The following is a 20,025-nucleotide window of genomic DNA, read 5'->3' as shown; positions in this document are numbered from 1 at the left end:
AAGGCTTAACAGGCAATTAACAATGCTGTAAAGAAGCCCAAGTTGCAAGACAGCTCTTGATCTTGCCTTCTCCTTGGCCATTGTATTTGACTACTACTCTTGGATACAAGTGTAAAACCACACAATAAACAAAAGTGGCAGAGGGGGATAGAGTCAGAGATGTACAGCATGGAATCAGACCCGCCGGTCCAACTCATCCATGCTGACCAGATATCCCAACCCAATCTAGACCCACCTGCCAGCACCAACGCCCATATCCCTCCAAATCCTTCCTATTCATATACCCATCCTCTGCTTTTTAAATGTTGCAATTGTACTAGCCTCCACCACTTCCTCTGGCAGCTTATGCCATACACGTACCACCCTCTGCGTGAAAAGGTTGCCCCTTAGGTCTCTTTTATATCTTTCCCCTCTCACCCTAAACCTATGCCCTCTAGTTCAGGACTCCCCCAACCCAGGGAAATGACTTTGTATATTTATCCTATCCATACCCCTCATGATTTTATAAACTTCTATAAGGTCACCCGTCAGCCCCTGACCCTCCAGGGAAAATAGCTCTAGCCTATTCAAACTCTCCCTATAGCTCAAATCTTCCAAGCTTGGCAACATCCTTGAAAGGGTTCAGAAAAGATTTACAAGTTTCACAACATCTTTCCAATAGGAAGGTGACCAGAATGCACACAATATTCCAACAGTGACTGAACCAATGTCCTGCACAGCCGCAACATGACCTCCCAACTCCTGTACTCAATACTCTGATCAATAAAGGAAAGCATACCAAAACACCTTCATTATTCTGCCTACCACGACTCCATTTTCGACCTATAAACCTGCACTCTTCGTTCAGCAACACTTCCAAGGACCTTAAGTGTACAAGTCCTCCTAAGATTTGCTTTCTCAAAATGCAGCACCTCACATTTATCTAAATTAAGCTCCATCTGCCACTTCTCAGTCCATTGGCCCATCTGATCAAAATCCCGTCCGTTGTAATCTGAGATAACATTCTTAGCTGTCCACCACACCTCCAATTTTGGTGTCATCTGTAAACTTATTAACTTTCCTCTTATGATTGCATCCAAATCATTTATGTAAATGACGAAAAGTAGTGCACCCAGCACTGATTCTTGTGGCACTCCACTGGTCACAGGCCTTCAGTCTGAAAAACAACCATCCACCACGACCCTCTATCTTCTACCTTTGAGCCAGTTCTGTATCCAAATGGCTAGTTCTCCCTGTATTCCATGAGATCCAACGTTGCTAATCAGTCTCCCATGGGGAACCTTGTTGAACGCCTTACTGAAGTCCACATAGATCACATCTACCACTCTGCCCTCATCAATACTCTTTATAACTTCTTCAAAAAACTGAATCAAATTTGAGACATGATTTCCCATGCATAAAGCCATGTTGACTATCCCTGATCAGTCCTTGCCTTTCCAAATACATATACATCCTGTCCCTCAGGATTCCATCCAACAATTTGCCCACCACAGGCAGGTGCACTGGTATGTGGTTCCCTGGCTTGTCCTGACCACCCTTCTTAAACAGTAGCACCACATTAGCCAACCTCCAATCTTCCGGCACCTCACCTGTGACTATCTATAATATAAATATCTCAGTAAGAGGCCCAGCAAACACTTCCCTGGCTTCCCACAGAGTTCTAGGGTACACTTGATCAGGTCCTGGAAGATTTATCCACCTTTAACCATTTCAAGACATCCAGCACTTCCTCCTCTGTATTTTGGACATTTTTCAAGATGTCACCATCTATTTCCCTATATTCTATATCTTCCATGTCCTTTTCTACAGTAAATACAGATGTAAAATACTCGTTTAGTATCTCCCCCATCTCCTGTGGCTCCACACAAAGGCTGCCTTGGTGATCTTTGAGGGACCCTATTCTCTCCCTAGTTAACCTTTGTCATTAATGTATTTGTAAAAACCCTTTGGATTCGTTTAAACCCTATTTGCCAAAGCTTTCTCATGTCCCCTTTTTGTCCTCCTGATTTCCCGCTTAAGTATACTCCTGCTGCCTTTATATTCTTTTAAGGATTCACTCGATCTATCCTGTGTATACCTGACATATGCTTCCTTCTTTTTCTTAACCAAACCCTCAATTTCTCTAGTCATCCAGCATTCCCTATGCCTACCAGCCTTTCCTTTCACCCTACCAGGAATATACCGTCTCTGGACTCTTGTTATCTCATTTCTGCAGGCTTCCCATTTTCCAGTTGTCCCTTTACCTGCAAACACCTGCCCCCCCAGTCTGAAAGTTCTTGCCTAATACTGTTAAAATTGGCCTTTCTCCAATTTAGAACTTCAATTTTTAGATTACGCCTATCATTTTTCATCACTATTTTAAATCTAATAGAATTATGGTCGCTGTCCCTAAAGTGTTCCCCAACTGACATCTCAGTCACCTGCCCTGCCTTATTTCCCAAGAGTAGGTCAAGTTTTGCACCTTCTCTAGTAGGTACATCCACATACTGAATCAGAAAATTTTCTTGTCCACACATCACAAATTCCTCTCCATCTAAACCCTTAATACTAAGGCAGTCCCAGTCTATGTTTGGAAAGTTAGAATCCCCTACCATAACCACCCTATTATTCTTTAAGATAATTGAGATCTCCTTACAAATTTGTTTCTCAATTTCCCTCTGACTATTAGGGGTTCTATAATACAAAACCAATAAGGTGATCATCCCTTTCTTATTTCTCAGTGCCACTCAAATAACTTCCCTGGATGTATTTCCGGGAATACCCTCCCTCCGTACAGCTGTAATGCCAACCCATACCAAAAACACCACTCCCCCTCCTCTCTCGCCTCCATTTCTATCCTTCCTGTAGCATTTGTATCCTGGAACATTAAGCTGCCAATCCTGAGCCATGTTTCTATAATTGCTATGATATCCCAGTCCCATGTTCCTAAACATGCCCCGAGTTCATCTGCCTTCCCTGTTAGGCCCCTTGCATTGAAATAAATGCAGTTTAATTGACCAGTCCTATCTTGTTCTCTGCTTTGTCCCTGCCTGCCCTGACTGTTTGTCTCGCCTTTGTTCTCAACTCTACTAGTTTCAGGTTGATCTCTTTCTTCACTCCCCTTCTCCCCCCCACCCCACCCCACAAACCTAGTTTAAATCCTCCCAAGCAGCTTTAGCAAATCCCCCTACAAGTATACTAGTCCCCCTCCAATTTAGATGCAAACCAACCTTCTTGTACAGGTCACTTTTACCCCAAAAGGAGCTTCCAATGATCCAAAAATATGAATCCTTCTCCCATACACCAGCTTCTCAGCCATGCGTTCATCTGCTCTATCCTCCTATTCCAGCCCTCACTAGCTCGTAGCACTGGGAGTAATTTTGATATTACTAGTCTCGAGGAACTCCTTTTTAAATTCCTGTCTAACTCTAATCTCCCTTCTGAATCTCAACCTTTTCCCTTCCTGTGTTCCAATGTGTACAATGACCTCCAGCTGGCCCCTCTCCCCCTTGAGAACCTTCTGCACCCTCTCTGAGACATCCTTGATCCCGGCACCAGGGAAGCAACACACCATTCTGATTTTTCACTGTTGGCCACAGAAACGTCTGTCTGTACCTAGGACTAGAGTCCCCTAACACAATCGATCTCTTGGAACCTGATGTACTCCTCATTGCATTAGGGTCAGTCTCAATACCAGAAATTCGGCTGTTCATGCTACGTCTCCCTGAGAATCCATCATCCCCCAGATTTTCCAAAACAGCATACCTGTTTGAAATGGGGATAGCCATAAAAGACCCCTGCACTAACTGCCTACCTCTCTTACCTTTCCTGGAGTGAACCCATCTATGCAACTGTATCCGAGACTTTTCCCCTTTCCCATAACTGCCACCCTATCGATGTCTAGCGATACATGAATTCAAACAGCAAAGGCAGTAACAGTGCAGATTTACTGCTCTGTCAATTAGCAACTTGGATTTCTTTTTCTCTCTCCCCCTCCCCTGCACTGACCTCACCGTGTGCTTCCTTTGTCTGTTCCTCTCCCATTTAAAAGTGCTATTGTTTTGACTTTTTTTTCCTCCAAGGTTCCAAAACAACACAACAGCATATAAAACATTAAATACTGCTCCTGGAATTCAAGGAAATCACCTCCAACCCCCAAAAAAGCTCAAAAAAGTTGTTACAGCCAGATATTTTTCCTGTCCTCCATCTTGGACTACCCAGAATCCTTTTTTTGTCAGGACCTAAGGATAAAGGTGGATGTCAAATCTGGTGACAGGGAGATGCCCCCAGATCTTGAGGCTGGTCACTGGATCCAGTGTCAGAGAGAACGGGAGATAGCAGGTTCTGGTGGTTACAGGGAGGATGCAGTTCTCAGGTCATGAAGATTAAGAGTGGGGGTGCCAGGACTTGTGGATTAGGGTAGGGTATCAGGTCCTAGGATAGAGGGACAATGTCAATTGAAGGTTTGTAAGGAGCCTGGGGAAGGTGTAATTGTGAGGTTTTATGATAAATTGAGGTGAGGTCAGTTGAATAGTGACTCACGAATTAGACTAGGTTTGCTATAATCTAACTTCCAAGTATTAGTTTACATCCTCCAAATTCTCTCATTTAAATGGATATTTTTTAAGAGAGTCCAGACATAAGCATATTGCTCAACAAAATCTTCAATTTTCCAGACAATCCTCTCAGTGTTTGCAACATGGGGGATTCCATAGGTTCTCCCTTTGTAACTCCTATCTATGCTGCAGAAACAATTATCAGGCCAACAGAAAATCCAGGCCATAATATTTCAGTTGGAATATAAAGCACATTCAACAAGGGTCTTCGTTCACATTTCTACAGAATTTCACATCATTTTCTAACACAAATGAATTTTTCTTTGCCAATCCTACATAGTTCTTTGACAGGAATATTTCAGCTGACCATATAAAGTGATTAAGATTGACAGCAATTAAGGATTAACATTAAATATTAGACACAAGCATGACTGTACTTCATTATAAACATTCATCAAGCCATCACTCTTCTGTCTGAGCAATATTCGTTCATTACATCTAAACATATGGAATTAGGTCTATATTAGACAATAGACAATACTGTTATTTTCATGGTATACTCTGAAATATAAACAAATAATGTAGATTTCAGAGAAAATTTACTTTAAGGGGCTGGTTTAGAGAAGAAAAAGAAAGGTGAGGAAAGAGACACAGAAGATACGTAAAAGTCCTGTTACCAAATTATGTCCATCTAACTGACGATCTTCGTAATTGGTGCAAAATTGAATCTCCTTACCTGCCCACTCCCTGTTGTACCCATACTGGCTTCTGTTGTTTCCTGACAATCACTCTGTCGTTCTGCATCACGTGACGCTGTTTGTTCATGTTTACTTTGTGATGATTTCTGTTTAAAGAATAGCCATGGCATTAAATTCAAAATACTGAAGTCTGGGGAATGTTTAAACCTTCCCTGTTGCAGTTCTACAATGGAACTGCGATTGCATTTTGACTTATCCTTGGAAGTCAGCAGCAAGCACCACCCCAATCAGTGACATGACTTGATGAGAACACTGCACGTCCACAGAGAGCTCATGATGTATCACAAAAGCTACAGAGCTGACTGGCTGTGCTGTTAAAATGACAGGATGTGAGAAAATCCTCTGGGAGTGGATGAGAATATACAAAGCTGTTCTGAGAGCATTTGATCACATGACAAACATCCTGAAAACCTATGGCCAATAAGCTCCTACTCTTTGAATTGGATAATAGAATAGATTAATAAAATAGCTTCAGGGTGGATAGAAACACTCCTTCTATTTAGGGCACCCATTTTAGATAGCTGACCATGAAAAGATATGTTCTTAAAAGTCTATTTTGAGAACAGTTGTCTATTAGGAGCACAGTGATGACTAAAATTTCAAATGCTACAAATTCAAGCGTAAAACATATTCAATGTCATAATTAAAGGCATTTAACATTTAATACAACAGCCATGATTGGCTCAGTGGCAATATTCTCACCTTATTAATTAGCCCCACTTCAAAGGCCTGAGTACAGCATCTAGCTCACACTTCAGTGAAGTGTTCAATGTGTTCCAGGGTCGAAGGTGCCATTTATTGAATATAGCACTAAACTGAGCCCTCTCAGACAGATATCAAAAATGACAACAGTGACTCCATCTCAAAATATGCTTTGTTGTTTCTAAAGCACTTTGGGACAACCTGAAGTCCTGGAAGATATGATATAAGTGCAACTTTTTTTTTAAACAAAGCTGGAGCCAAAATGAATTGAATATTTAACAGGTGGATCACCAAGACTATAAACCTATTCAGGTATATGATGTCAGTCAGCAATGAAACTCCAAGAGTTTCTTGTGATTTTACAGCTGGATCATTCATTAACTGCAAACCTGTGGAAAACATGAGAAAAGCATTTCCTATTTACAGGAATGTAGCCTAAGATAAATGAAAACAGCTGTACATATTGGTTGAAAATAATTATCAAATAATTTTTAAACTGTGCTATTCCAAGAGGAGATCGCATTATTTGAATCCCTTCAGTATTTAAATGCTGTTTCAGTGTTCACTGAAAAAGAATACAGTATTTTCCTTATTACCATGTTTTAATACATCAAATAGGCTCACGTGATTGGACGTAAGACCTGACCATATCAATTAGAAAAAAAAAGTCAAAAAATTATTTTCATTCCCTGCTGCAGCTAAAATATATGACCGACTACCACAGATATCTAGATTACACCTCCTCCCACCCTGCCCCCTGTAAAAATGCCATCCCATATTCCCAATTCCTTCGTCTCCGTCGCATCTGCTCCCAAGAGGACCAATTCCAATACTGAACAACCCAGATGGCCTCCTTCTTCAAAGACCACGATTTCCCCTCAGAAGTGGTTGACGATGCTCTCCACCCCATCTCCTCCACTTCCTGCTCCTCGCCCCTCCAATCACCACCAGGACAGAACCCCACTGGTCCTCACCTACCACCCCTCCAACCTCCAGATACATTGTATCATCCTTCGTCATTTCCGCCACCTCCAAATAGACCCCACCACCAAGGATATATTTCCCTCCCCTCCTCTGTCAGCATTCCGGAAAGACCACTCCCTCCTCAACTCCCTCATCAGTTCCACACCCCCCACCAACCCAACCTCCACTCCCAGCACCTTCCCCTGCAACCGCAAGAAATGCAAAACTTCCGCCCACACCTCCCCCCTCACTTCCCTCCAAGGCCCCAAGGGGTCCTTCCATATCCGCCACAAATTCACATGCACCTCCACACACATCATTTACTGCATTCGCTGCACCCAATGTGGCCTCCTCTACATTGGGGAGACAGGCTGCCTACTTGCGGAACATTTCAGAGAACACCTCTGGGACACCCGCACCAACCAACCCAACCGCCCCGTGGCTGAGCACTTCAACTCCCCCTCCCACTCCGCCAAGGACATGCAGGTCCTTGGCTGCCTCCATCGCCAGACCATGGCAACACGACACCTGGAGGAAGAGCGCCTCATCTTCAGCCTGAGAACCCTCCAACCACAAGGGATGAATGCAGATTTCTCCAGTTTTCTCATTTCCCCTCCCCCCACCTTATCTCAGTCCCAATCCTTGGAGTCAGCACCGTCTTCTTCATCTGCAATCTTCTTCCTGACCTCTCCGCCCCCACCCCCTCGCCGGCCGATCACCCTCACCTTAACCTCCGTCCACCTATCGCATTCCCAATGCCCCTCTCCCAAGTCCTTCCTCCCTACCTTTTATCTTAGCCTGTTTGGCACACCCTCCTCATTCCTGAAGGGCTTATGCCTGAAACGTCGATTCTCCTGCTCTTTGGATGCTGCCTGACCTGCAGCATTTTTCCAGCAACACATTTTCAGCTTAAAGGAACTCTACACAGTTCCAAACTTCTCTCAACTCTTCTTCTGTAGGTTTTACTTCAAGAAGTGGGCATGGTTCATGTGTAACTTCAGATTGTGAATTTTGGCAGACTGTTCAATAGTGTGAATTATAAAAATAAATCCAAACCTATCTTCACCCAAGTCTAGTAAATGTGCACTTTCCAGAAGGACAGGTCACCTAAAATGATACTGAAGTTCTCTTATTTTCTGATCAACCCAACGAATCAGCTTTTTGTCCCCTCAAATTACTCTGAAACAGCACCCAACATCAGCGTGAAATTAGCCCTTTGCAAGCCTGGCTCCTCGTTCCACCATTATAGTTAGGTTTCTAGTTCTAATTAACTTGATGACAGAGTCAGACAGTATTCCAACACAGTAAACTTTGTTTTGGAGATATGGTAAACAATCACAACACTTAACTCATTAGTATTTAAAAAAAATAAGATCTGTAAACTAAAATGTATTTGTTAAACTTTTGAATGAATACTATAAGTTAAACTCAAGATGATGCAGATTCAGTGTAAACACAGGGTTAGAAAACTGTTGTGTTTAGTTCTTTGAAATAGAAATAAATTTCCTTCAAACATGTTAGCTACATTAAAAAATGTAATCGTATATTAAGTAGACATTTTGAAACAAAAAGTTTCAAAAATGTAGTGATCCTAAAGCCTTGTAGTTTCATACTGATTCCCCAACCAACAAATAACTATACGCAGTTCTGACATAATCATTCATAGAAGGAAAACTGACTTTCTCCAAGTTTGACGTTTGAAGTGAACCTTCAAATCAGAATAAATTTATAATTTCAATGCTTAATAAATTATAAAAAAGACATACTGACCTCAGTTTCTGTTGTTTGGGACTGCAAGTGCTGTCGCAAACGAAGCATATCCTTCTCTATTTGCTGAATTCGGACTACTCTCATCTGCATCAGGATGAACTAAAGTTAGAAAATAATCTTTGCCTAGCCAGTTCAAACTGCATGACTACAATATTTCTGATTTGCATATTTTATTCCTAATTGGAAAAAAACAAACTTTACCATGTTTATAGAACTGCCACTTTATTCCTCTCAATAAAGTTTAAAATCTATGACCATTTTACCAAAAAACATTTTGAACTTTAAGCAACAATACCAACTTCCTTTTCTTTCCAATAGGTTGATAATTTATCTTGAGATTTTAATTTAAAATTATATTCCAGTGGCTAAATGATACAATACATGAACTATTCTGTTCAATCCCTTTAGTGCAAATTTGTTATTTTCCAGCACTATTATTTTCTCAAGTCATTTCACATTTACGTTATTCCATATGAAGACACAACAATAGACTCTGAAATTGCTTTGATACTACCTGAGCTCGCTTCTCCATATCCTGGCAGGTTCCCAGTTGTTCTTCCATGGCAGATCGAATTTGCCGTGCTTCATACTCCAACTGTCTTCTAGTCATGTCTGTCTGCAGAGAAAACTATTCAAAGATGACCATATCAGTAGAATTATATATTATAATGATAATACAAGGAGGTAATTGATCGGATTTCACCTACCTCACATTTGAAATTGAGGTGTTGCACACATCCATTTATCATCTCTCAGTCATGCTTTACTGACTTATAGAATGAGAGAGTCATACAGCATAGAAACCAACCATTCAATCCACCAATTCATGCTGAGCAGAATTCTAAACTAAACTAGCCCCACCAGCTTGCTCTTGGCCATATCTTTCCAAACATTTCCTATGCATGTGTTTAAATGTTGTAATTGTGCCCACATCCACCATTTCCTCAGGAAGTTCATGCGAACCACCCTGTGTAAAAGATTTATCTTTCATGTCTTTTTTCAAATTTCCCCTCCCACCTTAAGAATGCTCCCCCTAGTCTTGAAATGCCCCGCGAGTGGGAAAATATAACTACCAAGAACCCTATCTCTACCCGCCTCATGATTTTATAAACTTCTATAAGGTCATCTCTCAATCGCCAATGCTCCAGTGAAAAAACTCCCAGTCTGTCCAGCCTTTACAACTCAAACCTTCCATATGTGGCAACATTCTGGTAAATCTCTTCTGAGCCCACTCCAGCTTAATAATATACTTCCCACAAATGGGTGACCAGAACTGGTCAGAGTACTTCAGAAGAGGCCTCACCAATGTCCTGTACAACATCAACATGTCTTCCCAACTCCTATACTCAAAGGACTAAGCATTGAAGACAAGCATGCTAAATGTCTTTTTAACCACCCTATCTATATGCTGTGGTTGTGGGTATATTTGCCAAGCCAGGAAGATGATTTGCAGACATTTCATCCCGTCTAGGTGATATCTTCAGTGCTTTGGAGCATCCTGTGAAGTGCTGCGGTGCTATCACGTCTGGAATTTATTTGGTTCCATTCCAGCTGGTTCTGGTTGTTCGTTGTAGTGGCTATCATACTGGGTTGAGGTCCATGTGATGGAGTCTGTGGTTGAGTGCCATGCCTCGAGACATTCTCTGGTTGTCTGTGTTTAGCTTGTCCTATGATCGTTGTGTTGTCCTAGTCAAATCTGTAGTCCTTGTCATCGGTGTGAGTGGCTACTAGGACGCTGGTCATGGCAATTAGTGGCCAATTGGTGTTCGTGGACACAAATTGCTAGTTGTCTGCCCGTTTGTCCTTATCTATTGTTTCATGCAGTCTTTGCATAGATCTTCTAAATTACGTTTATCTTGTACATGATGGATATAGGGTCTTTTGTTGTGGTGAGCTGTTGTCTGAGTGTGGCTTTTGGTTTATGGGCTGTCATGAATCCTAGTGGTCAGAGAAGTCTAGCTATCAGTTCCAAGTTTTTTTTAATATAAGGTGGAGCGGTTAGTGTGTTGGGTTGTGGCATGTCCACCTCACATCATTTGACTATTAGGCATCTGCGGATTAAGTTGTGGGGATATCCATTCTTGAAGAAGACTCCGTAAGATGTTAATCTTCTCTTTGTAGATCAAGAGTGCTGCGGTGTGTTGTAGCCCTTTTGAACAGGGTCCTAATGCAGCTTCTCTTGTGTGTGTTCACGATCTGGTCTGTGTATGTGATTTTTCTGTACACTTCTGTGGGCCATTCACCGTTGTGCTATTTCTACCAACTCATCCAGGAATGGGAATGGATTGTTGATTTCTTCCTCTCTCGTAAATCTGATACCCGTCAGTGTGATGTTGATAATCCATTGGGTTTTCTCGATTTCTGTTCTCTTAATAATTACAAAAGTGTCATCCACGTATATGATACAGAGTTTGGGTCAGATTAGTAGGAGGCAGTTTGTTCCAGTCTTTGCATTACTGCTTCTGCTCTGAGCCTGGAGATGAGTGAGCCCATATGTGTCCCATTAATGTGTTCATATATTTGGTTCTTGAATGTGCAATGTGTCATTAAACACAGGTCTAGTAGTTTGAGTAGGAGTCCTTGATGGTAGGGTCCCCATCGTGTTGTCTGTTCTGCCTATCCAGGAGTTTGGCTATTTGTCTGTCAGGCTAGAGTTTTGTCAATTGAAAAAGAACAGTGCCATTACATCAAATGAGACCATTGCTTCATCCTCGTCAACGTTTATGTTATTGATGTTATCTAGGAATTTCTGTGATGATGGTATGGAGTGTTTGGATCCGCTGATAAGAGACAGCCAGAGAACACCTAGAGGCAGGTACTTATCCATGGATTCGAACAAACACATAGACCTAGACCCAATATACTGGCCACGACAATGAACAATGGGAATCAGCACCCGGAAGCAGCAGGAATGCAACTAAATAAATTTCAGTACCGCAATGCTTCATAAGAGGCTCCAAAGCACTGAAGATGTCACCTAGACAGGAGACAAAACGTCTGCTCAGCGAACAACCCCATAACCATGGTCACTGGCACCCGAGCTACAAATCTTTACACAAACCTTCAACCCTATCTGTATCTGACAGAAATTTCAAAGAATTATGTACCTGAACCCCCAGGTACCTTTGTTCTACAACACTACCCAAAGCCTTACGTTTTGAACAAAAATAGCTTCAAGTGATTGTAGACTCTCACTCAATATGCTGTCTGTAAAACCTGCCTATATATTGTATGCAACAATACCTTCAGAATCTCTCTTTGGCCAAGCCTTCATATACCAATGCTACCTTTTTTCACTCTTTGCTGTTCTTGCCTGGTAAATTTCATCAAGAATTATTGTAAGAAACTAAAATGATAGAATTATACATTTCTGCTCTTGTAATCATCCATGTTTAAAAACGTTCAAGCTAACAACGTTTACCAGTCCTAATAGCCAATTTTTATGAAGTTGAATAATGTTTCATGAAGACAGTTTCTTCCATCATGTGGCTTGACAATATCAATGGAACAGATTTAGAACAGATCTAGGAATTTAAAATGGAGCATTCATGGGGTCTATGGGAAGCTTAATTACATTCAACAATAAATTGTCATTCCCTGGTAACACATAGCCTTAATAGTACCTTTGCCTTAAAAGGAGATCAACCCTTGAACAGTGAGGAGTTAGCTGTATGTAAGGAGCAGCACCAGGTATACACAAAAATGAATACGAAACTGGTAAAGTCACTAACCAGAGAATCACCTCCACACCAAAAGTGAAAGTAGCTTGGAATTGGTGGGGCAACACAATGCCACAACTTATGAATCTCTGTAGTCCTGTGGTGGACAACTAAATAAGAGGAGAAGGCACCATGTATAACCTGGATGCTCAATGATGACGCACTACATGTTTGAAAGCAAAGATGTCTAGTACTTGATCCATACAGGATGTTATCATCAAAGAAGACAGTCTTTTAACCAATATAATAAATTCCATGAGACACCCAGAAATGAAGACACTGCACACATTAAAGCCTATAGACTCCATCAACAATACTTGTGCTCAAGAACTGGGTCTCTCTTCCACTTGGGCATTCCAGTGCACATGCAATACTGGCATTCGTTTGGAAGTGAAAAATAGTTTGGATATCGCCTCAAAAATCAAGACAAATCCTCTCAAAATTCACTATCAAGACAAACTCAATCTGGCCAAGTAGAGGCCCATTAGTCTATTCTTGATCAAAGAAATGGAGTATCAACAACACAACAATCAGAACACAAATTCCCCGATAACCTGCTCACCAATATTCGTATCTTCTATGGGAATCACTCGGTTCCAGATCTCATTAAAGTCTTGGTCAAACATAACCATGGTGATTTCAATAGTTTTCCTACTATTAAAGTTAGACTATTGCCTTACAATTATTTAGCCTATCCTTCACATTCTTATTAAACAATTATACAGTATTTGCAGACATCCAATGACCAAGTACCATGTTTGTATCTAATGAGGATTGGAAAATGGGTCCTCAGCACTTGTTATTTTCACTGTGGGTTATAACAACAACTTGGGATACAATTCATCTGGCCCTAGTGATTTTGGATGCCATTCTCTCCATTACTCCTTCTTGCTTCATGCTTATTGTCTGCAATATATCCCTCTCCTTAACTATAAGGCCTACATCATCCCTCTATGTCTCCTTTGTAAAGGCAAGGTAATCATTTAGAACTCTGCCCAAATCTTATGTATCTACACAGAGTTACTGTTTCCTTCCTATTAAAAAGTATTGATAAAACATATTTGGGTTTTCCTTAAAATTTTACCTGCCACAGTTGCTCAATCTACTTTATGCAGCTCCCTAAATTACAGCGCTATGGGTATAGCTTCATTGTGCAGACTGCAGTGGTTGAAGGAGGTATTTGAATAGCACTTTCAACATAATTAGGTTCAACAAGAAATAGGCCATTGCCAATGAAGTCCACATCCCATGAGCGTAAATAAAACTAACAATGTGAAAAATTACAGGTAAGATTATTTTGCTAACAGAGGAATTTTACAAAATAATTCAATATAATAACTGTGGAAACACATCAGCAGAAATTCTACTTAACTTACATTTTCTGTGAGAGGGAGATTATCAATCCGCTTGGTGAGATTTTGAAGTTGTGCATAGTACCAATCCTTTTCCTTTTCTTCCTTTTCAATCTCAGCAAGTAATAAAGACCTTGCAAATAAAGAGAAACTATACATTTACAACACACTTAATATAGAACATGTAAACAAGTCACATAAGATATTAGTCTGTTCATGGAAGCAAATCATTTTATGTTCTGTAGTAATTCTCCCATGGTCTTTCTAGATTCATATAAAAGGTCAAGCTGTGTTGCAAAGACTTCAGTTCAATTCCACGAAATGCACATTGCACAATGATTTTTTTTTCATTTTTAAAGATGTTGTGGCATATTTATACTGTTCTTTGTGAAGCCAGTTTAACTGCATAGGATTCATAGGTGAGCCAGCTATGGACGCCAAGTCTAATTATTAAGTAAACAAAGTCAGACTAATTATGACTGCCCTCTAAAGTGTCAAAGACTGTCTATGTCTGCCCAGCCCTTTCCTAATTACCATCCTCCACATCCTCTGCATTACATAAACCTGATGACTGCTTTGCCAACAAATATAGCATGCACCTGTAGGTCAACAGTCTTAATGTTAAAAGGGAATCACGTCTACTGTAGAGTCAGAGATGTACAGCACGGAAACAGACCCTTCGGTCCAACTCACCCATGCTACCTCTTCAAAGAATTCTAACAGGTTTGTCAGGCACAACCTCCCCTTACTAAATACATGATGACTTGTTCTAATCCGACCCTGCAATTGCAAGAATTTAGAAATTTCATCCTTGACGATGGATTCAAGAATTTTACCTACAACTGAGGTTAGGCTCATCGGCCTATAATTTTCCATCTTTTGTCTCGATGCCTTCTTAAACAAGGGGTTACAACAGCAATTTTCCAATCATCTGGGACTTTTCCTGACTCCAGTGATTTTTGAAATATCAGAGTCAGCGGCTCCGCTATTTCCATAGCTACGTCCCTCAAAACTCTAGAATGTAGCCCATCGGGACCAGGAGATTTAATCAAATTTTAGACCTTTTAGCTTTTCTAGCATTTTCTCTTTTGTACTGGCTACCATACTTAACTCTGCCCCGACTCTTCTTAATTGTTGGGATATTACTCATATCTTCCACTGTGAAGACTGACAGAAAGTACTTAAGTTCTTCAGCTATTTCCTTATCGCCCAGAACTAGCCTTCCAGCATTAATTTGGAGTGGCCCAATTTCTACTTTTACTTCTCGTTCATTTCATATGAATTGAAAGAATCGAGTCCCACTTGCGCCAGCACCCAACCCATATCCCTCCAAACCCTTCCTATTCATATACCCATCCTGATGTCTTTTAAATGTTGCAATTGTACCAACCTGTACCAACCCTTCCCCTGGCAGCTCATTCCATACATATACCACCCTCTGCTTGAAAACGTTGCCCCTTAGGCCTCTGTTATATCTTTCCCCTCTCATTCTAAACATATGCCCTGGAGTTCTGGACTCCTTCACCTCAGGGAAATTTATTCTATCAATGCCCTTCAAGATTTTATAAACCTCTATACAGTCACCCCTCAGCCTCCGACACTCCAGAGAAAACAGCCCCAGCATATTCAACCTCTCCTTATAGCTCAAATTCTCCAACCCGAGCAATATCCTTGTTTTCTTTTCTGAACCCGTTCAAGTTTCACAAAATTCTTCCAATAGGAAGGAGACCAGAATTGCACGCAATAATCCAAAATGTACGCCTAACCAAAGTCCTGTACAGCCACAACATGACCTCCCAACTCTTGTACTCGATGCTCTGACCAATAAAGGAAAGCATATCAAATGTCTTCTTCACTATTGTATCTACCTGTGACTCTACTTTCAAGGAGCTATGAACCTGCACTCCAAGGTCTTCTTGTTCAGCAACACTCCTCAGGACCTTACCATTAAGTGCATAAGTCCTGCTAAGATTTGCTTTCCCAAAATGCAGCACCTCACATTTATCTAAATTAAACTCCATCTGCCACTTCTCAGCCCAATGGCCCATCTGATCAAGGTCCCATTGTAGTCTGAGGTAACCTTCTTCGCTGTCCACTACACCTCCAATTTTGGTGTCATCTGCAAACTTACTATGTCTCTTATGCTCACATTCAAATTTATATAAATGACAAAATGTAGTGGACCCAGCATGATCTTTGTGGCACTCTATTAGTCACAGGCCTCCAATCTGAAAAGCAATCCTCCACCACCACGCTCTGAACCAGTTTCGTATCCAAATAACTAGTTGTCCCTGTATTCTAGGAGATCGAACCTTGCTAATCAGTCTCCCTTGGGAAACCTTGTCAAACACCTTACTGAAGTTCATATAGATCATGCCTACTGCTCTGCCCTCATCAATCCTCCTTGTTACTTCTTCAAAATACTCAAGCAGGTTCGTGAGACATGATTTCCATGCACAAAGCCATGTTGACTACCCCTAATCAGTCCTTGCCTTTCCAAATACACGTACATCCTGTCCCTCAGGATTCCTTCTATCAATTTGCCCACCACTGATGTTGAGCTCACTGGTCTATAGTTTCCTGCCTTGTCCTTACCACCCTTCTTAAACAGTGGCACCATGTCAGCCCAACCTCCAGTCTTCCGACATCTCACCTGTGACTATTGATAATACAAATATCTCAGCAAGGGGCCCAGCAACCACTTCCCTATTTAGATGTGGTCTTGGACCCTGAACCCAGTTTGTGCCAGAAAGATGGCGCTAACCAACTTCTCCCACATTGATCTGGTTTCACAAATATACTAATGGCACTTAGCTTCATCACCTGTTTCAACTTTTCCACTATCTGTGTATTTTATCCCTGCTCTGCCTCTCTATCATGTTCCCCTCCTTTAAGATAATCCTTCAGCTTCGATCAAGCTTTTGATCACAAGCCTAATATCTGTTAAGGTGGCTTGGTGTCAGACTTTGATATTACTCGTGATGCCCTAGGATTTTGTTTCTGCCAGTTCAGATATATTGATAACACAGGATTCAACCATAGTAATGCGATAAAAATGTCAAGGGATGATAGTTGAATTCTGTTTTGTTGGAACTGTCACTGCCTTTTATATGGCACAAATGCCACTTGTCACCCAAACTCGTATATTGTTCAGGTCTTGCTGCATATGACCTAGGATTGCTTTAGTATCTGAGTCGCCATCAATGGTGTTAAACATTACACGCAATCAAGTGAACATTCCTACCTCTGGTCTTTTGATGGAGGGAAGGTCATTGATAAAACAACTTGTGTTTTGGACGTGGATCGGAGTCTCTCCTCCAGAGATGTCTGAAACTGAAATGACTTACCCCCAACCACAAAAATCCTTCATGTCAAATATGAGTCCAACCAGTAATAAGTTTACATCATGATTCTACAGATGCTAGTTTTGCTAGGTTCCTTGATTTCACTTGGTCAAATGTGGCCTTGATGTCAAGGGCAGCCAATGTCACCACAGCACTGGAATTCAGCTCTTTTGCTCATGTTTGAACAAGACTGTAATGAAGTCAGAAGCTGAGTGGCCCCTGTTTTACTACTCTAATGGATCTATATAACATAAAATTGCTGTCATCAAAATGTCTGGCATCTACATCCAGGTCAGACAACTTCTTCCACTGCGTGGGTGGCATGGTGGCAATGGGCAGCACAGTGGCGAGGACGGCACGGTGGCACAGTGATTAGCACTGCTGCCTCGCAGCGCCAGAGACCCGGGTTCAATTCCCGCCTCAGGCGACTGGCTGTGTGGAGTTTGCACGTTCTCCCTGTGTCTGCATGGGTTTCCTCCGGGTGCTCCAGTTCCTCCCCACCCCCACAAAATATGTGCAGGTCAGGTGAACTGGCCATGCTAAATTGCCCGTAGCCTGTAGTGCTAAATTTCCTCCAGCATCACAGCTTTAAGATATAGGCAACTTTGGCGTTTTATGTGAATCCAAAATTAACTCCATATCTTGTCCATTATGAAAGGCAGCCAATTTTCATTCATGTAACATGATATATCGCTTTGTCATTGCTGTCAAAAATCAGCAGCCATGGCTTCGCCTTTTCAAAACTTGATTGTTCCTAATTTCAAGGACAGATGCACAATTGTCACTCATCTCTCAAGTCTTCCAAATTAAAATTCTCACTTTTCCTTCCCACCTTTAACTTTCTGCAGTCCCAAGTTCTGGAGTTTAAAGCCTAAACCTCCTTTAAGACCCTCAATAAACAAACACTGATCAAGCTTTAAGTCATCCCTTCTAACATCTCTCAATGTTTCTCTCAATAGCCTTCAGACCTTTTTTTTTAAAATGGTAAGGGTAGGATACAAATCCAGGCTTTCGATGTTGAATGATAAATGTCTTATCTTTACTAACTCTCAAATTGCTTGATATAGTTCCTCTGATGTTCAACAAAATAGCTATAGTGTAGTATTAAGCAGCCCTAGCAAAACTGAAATCAATGGGCATCAAAGCAACCACTCTGCTGATTGGATTCATATTTGCCACATAAAAAGATGGTTATGGTTGTTGCAGGTCAGCCATCTCAGTTTCAGGACACCTCTGCAGGAGTTCATTGGGGTAGTGTTCCAGGCCCACCTATCTTCAGCTGCTTCCCTCTATCATAAGTCAGAAGTGGGGATGTTGGCCTAAGATTGTACAATGTTCAGCACTATTCACAATTCCTCAGATACTGAAGCAGTCCATGTTCAAATGCAATAACATCTAGATAATTTCCAGGCTTGGGCTGACCGGTGGCAAGTGATACTTGGCAATGACCATCTTCAGTAAAAGACAATAGAGTCACTGCCCCTCGACATTCAATGTTACCATCACCAAATTTCCCTGGAAAAGATGTACTGGAAGAGATTGAAGAGGCTGTTTCCTAGGATGAATGAGTTGAATGATCAACAACAGTTAAATAGGCTAGGTCTTTATTCATTACAGCTTAGAGGAACGTGGGGTGATCTTATTGAAATTTACAAGAGTAAGAAGCACAGAGTCATTGTGGGACAGCAGCAGATTGAGACAAAGGGCAAGTGAATTACTGACTGCTGTTGGAAATTTGGCTCAAAGTGGAAATACAACTCGTCTATCCTTGCCACATTCAATTTTCAGAATTAATGCCACATTAGGATTGAGCCTTTAAGCAAGTAACATCGCCAAATTAAATGGTTGGCTGTTCAAAGTCAAGCCTCTGAATTCCTTTGTCTAAATAAGGTGTTGATTATTGTAGCAAAAATGGTTCTCTGAACAGACATTTATAAGAAAGAGAAATCATTCACTGCAGGTTAATATGCAACATGGCAGAAGAAGGAGACAAAGACCAAATGAGTAACTGAGTACTGCTAGAAATTTGGTATCAAGTGGGACAAGAGTAGTTTTTAACTAGGGTTGAATGTAAGAAGTAAACTCTCCAGAGTGAGAGATGAGTGGGAGAGGTTAAAAGGAGTGGATCAAGGGCTGTCCTGAAGCAAGATTGACAGTAGAGTATCACAAACCACAGTGAGTGACACAAATACAGTGAATGCGGTGAGTCAGACGGGTGAATACTTGCCGTTAAAAATACAATTCAGTTCATAAGATTGTGCTTAGGTCTCCAGTGTTTTTCAGCTTTCCTTTCTTAAAAACAACTGAAGAATTTCAAAGAGGTCGTGTGTGTGTGTGTGTGTGTGTGTGTGTGTATATACGGGGGAGGGTTGGCAGGGAGAACCAGGGAGAGAGTAAGGAAAGAGATCAGTCCGAGACTGGTCCGGTTGGGAAAAGGAGCAAATCAAACACTCAGGGCAGGCAGGAACAAAGCAGAGAATGAGGTAGCACTGATAAAATAAACCGCATTTAACATATATACTCAAGTAAAAGTCAATCTCATGTAAAAGTCAACTCCCTATTTTTGCCAAATAACATGGCTTTTTCCACATATCTTGTGTGAAAGTCGACCCGGGTTCTTCACAGATAACAGATCAATGTTTATGAATCAGTGTTCCGGCCGTCATCTCCTGCTCCAGTCTTCCAGTCCTCTGGCTGTTGTATTCCACTCTGGGTTTTCTGAATTACCATAATTCATTTTCTTTCAATTCTTTTAGATCAGTTGGGTTTCTGCTAATGATATGGTACGAATTTTGACAGGCATGAATTCCAGCCCCTCAAAAGTAGTATCCGCGTAATAGTTGACAACATTAATTTAATCTCAAAATGTAGTCAAAGAAATT

General features: G+C 41.2%; 1 protein-coding gene and 1 long non-coding RNA gene across 7 annotated transcripts in view; one reads left to right on the top strand and one right to left on the bottom strand.

Moving 5' to 3' along the window:
• Positions 1-20,025, bottom strand: part of apc (APC regulator of WNT signaling pathway) — a 193,807-nt gene that overhangs the window by 31,963 nt on the left and 141,819 nt on the right. For 4 of the 6 annotated variants that reach the window (XM_060837378.1, XM_060837396.1, XM_060837413.1 and 1 more), the window contains 4 exons: positions 13,824-13,932; positions 9,243-9,356; positions 8,729-8,827; positions 5,272-5,379 (listed from right to left, as the gene is read on the bottom strand). In XM_060837378.1, coding sequence (XP_060693361.1) covers positions 5,272-5,379; positions 8,729-8,827; positions 9,243-9,356; positions 13,824-13,932 — 430 coding nt within the window. The remainder of the gene's footprint in view (positions 1-5,271; positions 5,380-8,728; positions 8,828-9,242; positions 9,357-13,823; positions 13,933-20,025) is intronic. The other 2 variants (XM_060837387.1, XM_060837405.1) reach the window with 1 other exon arrangement.
• Positions 1-20,025, top strand: part of LOC132823502 (uncharacterized) — a 92,436-nt gene that overhangs the window by 61,499 nt on the left and 10,912 nt on the right. The gene's annotated exons all lie outside the window — the stretch shown is intronic.

The sequence above is a fragment of the Hemiscyllium ocellatum genome, chromosome 2 (genome assembly GCF_020745735.1).
Source record: "Hemiscyllium ocellatum isolate sHemOce1 chromosome 2, sHemOce1.pat.X.cur, whole genome shotgun sequence".
Taxonomy (NCBI): domain Eukaryota; kingdom Metazoa; phylum Chordata; class Chondrichthyes; order Orectolobiformes; family Hemiscylliidae; genus Hemiscyllium; species Hemiscyllium ocellatum.
This window is presented reverse-complemented; position numbering and strand designations above follow the sequence as displayed.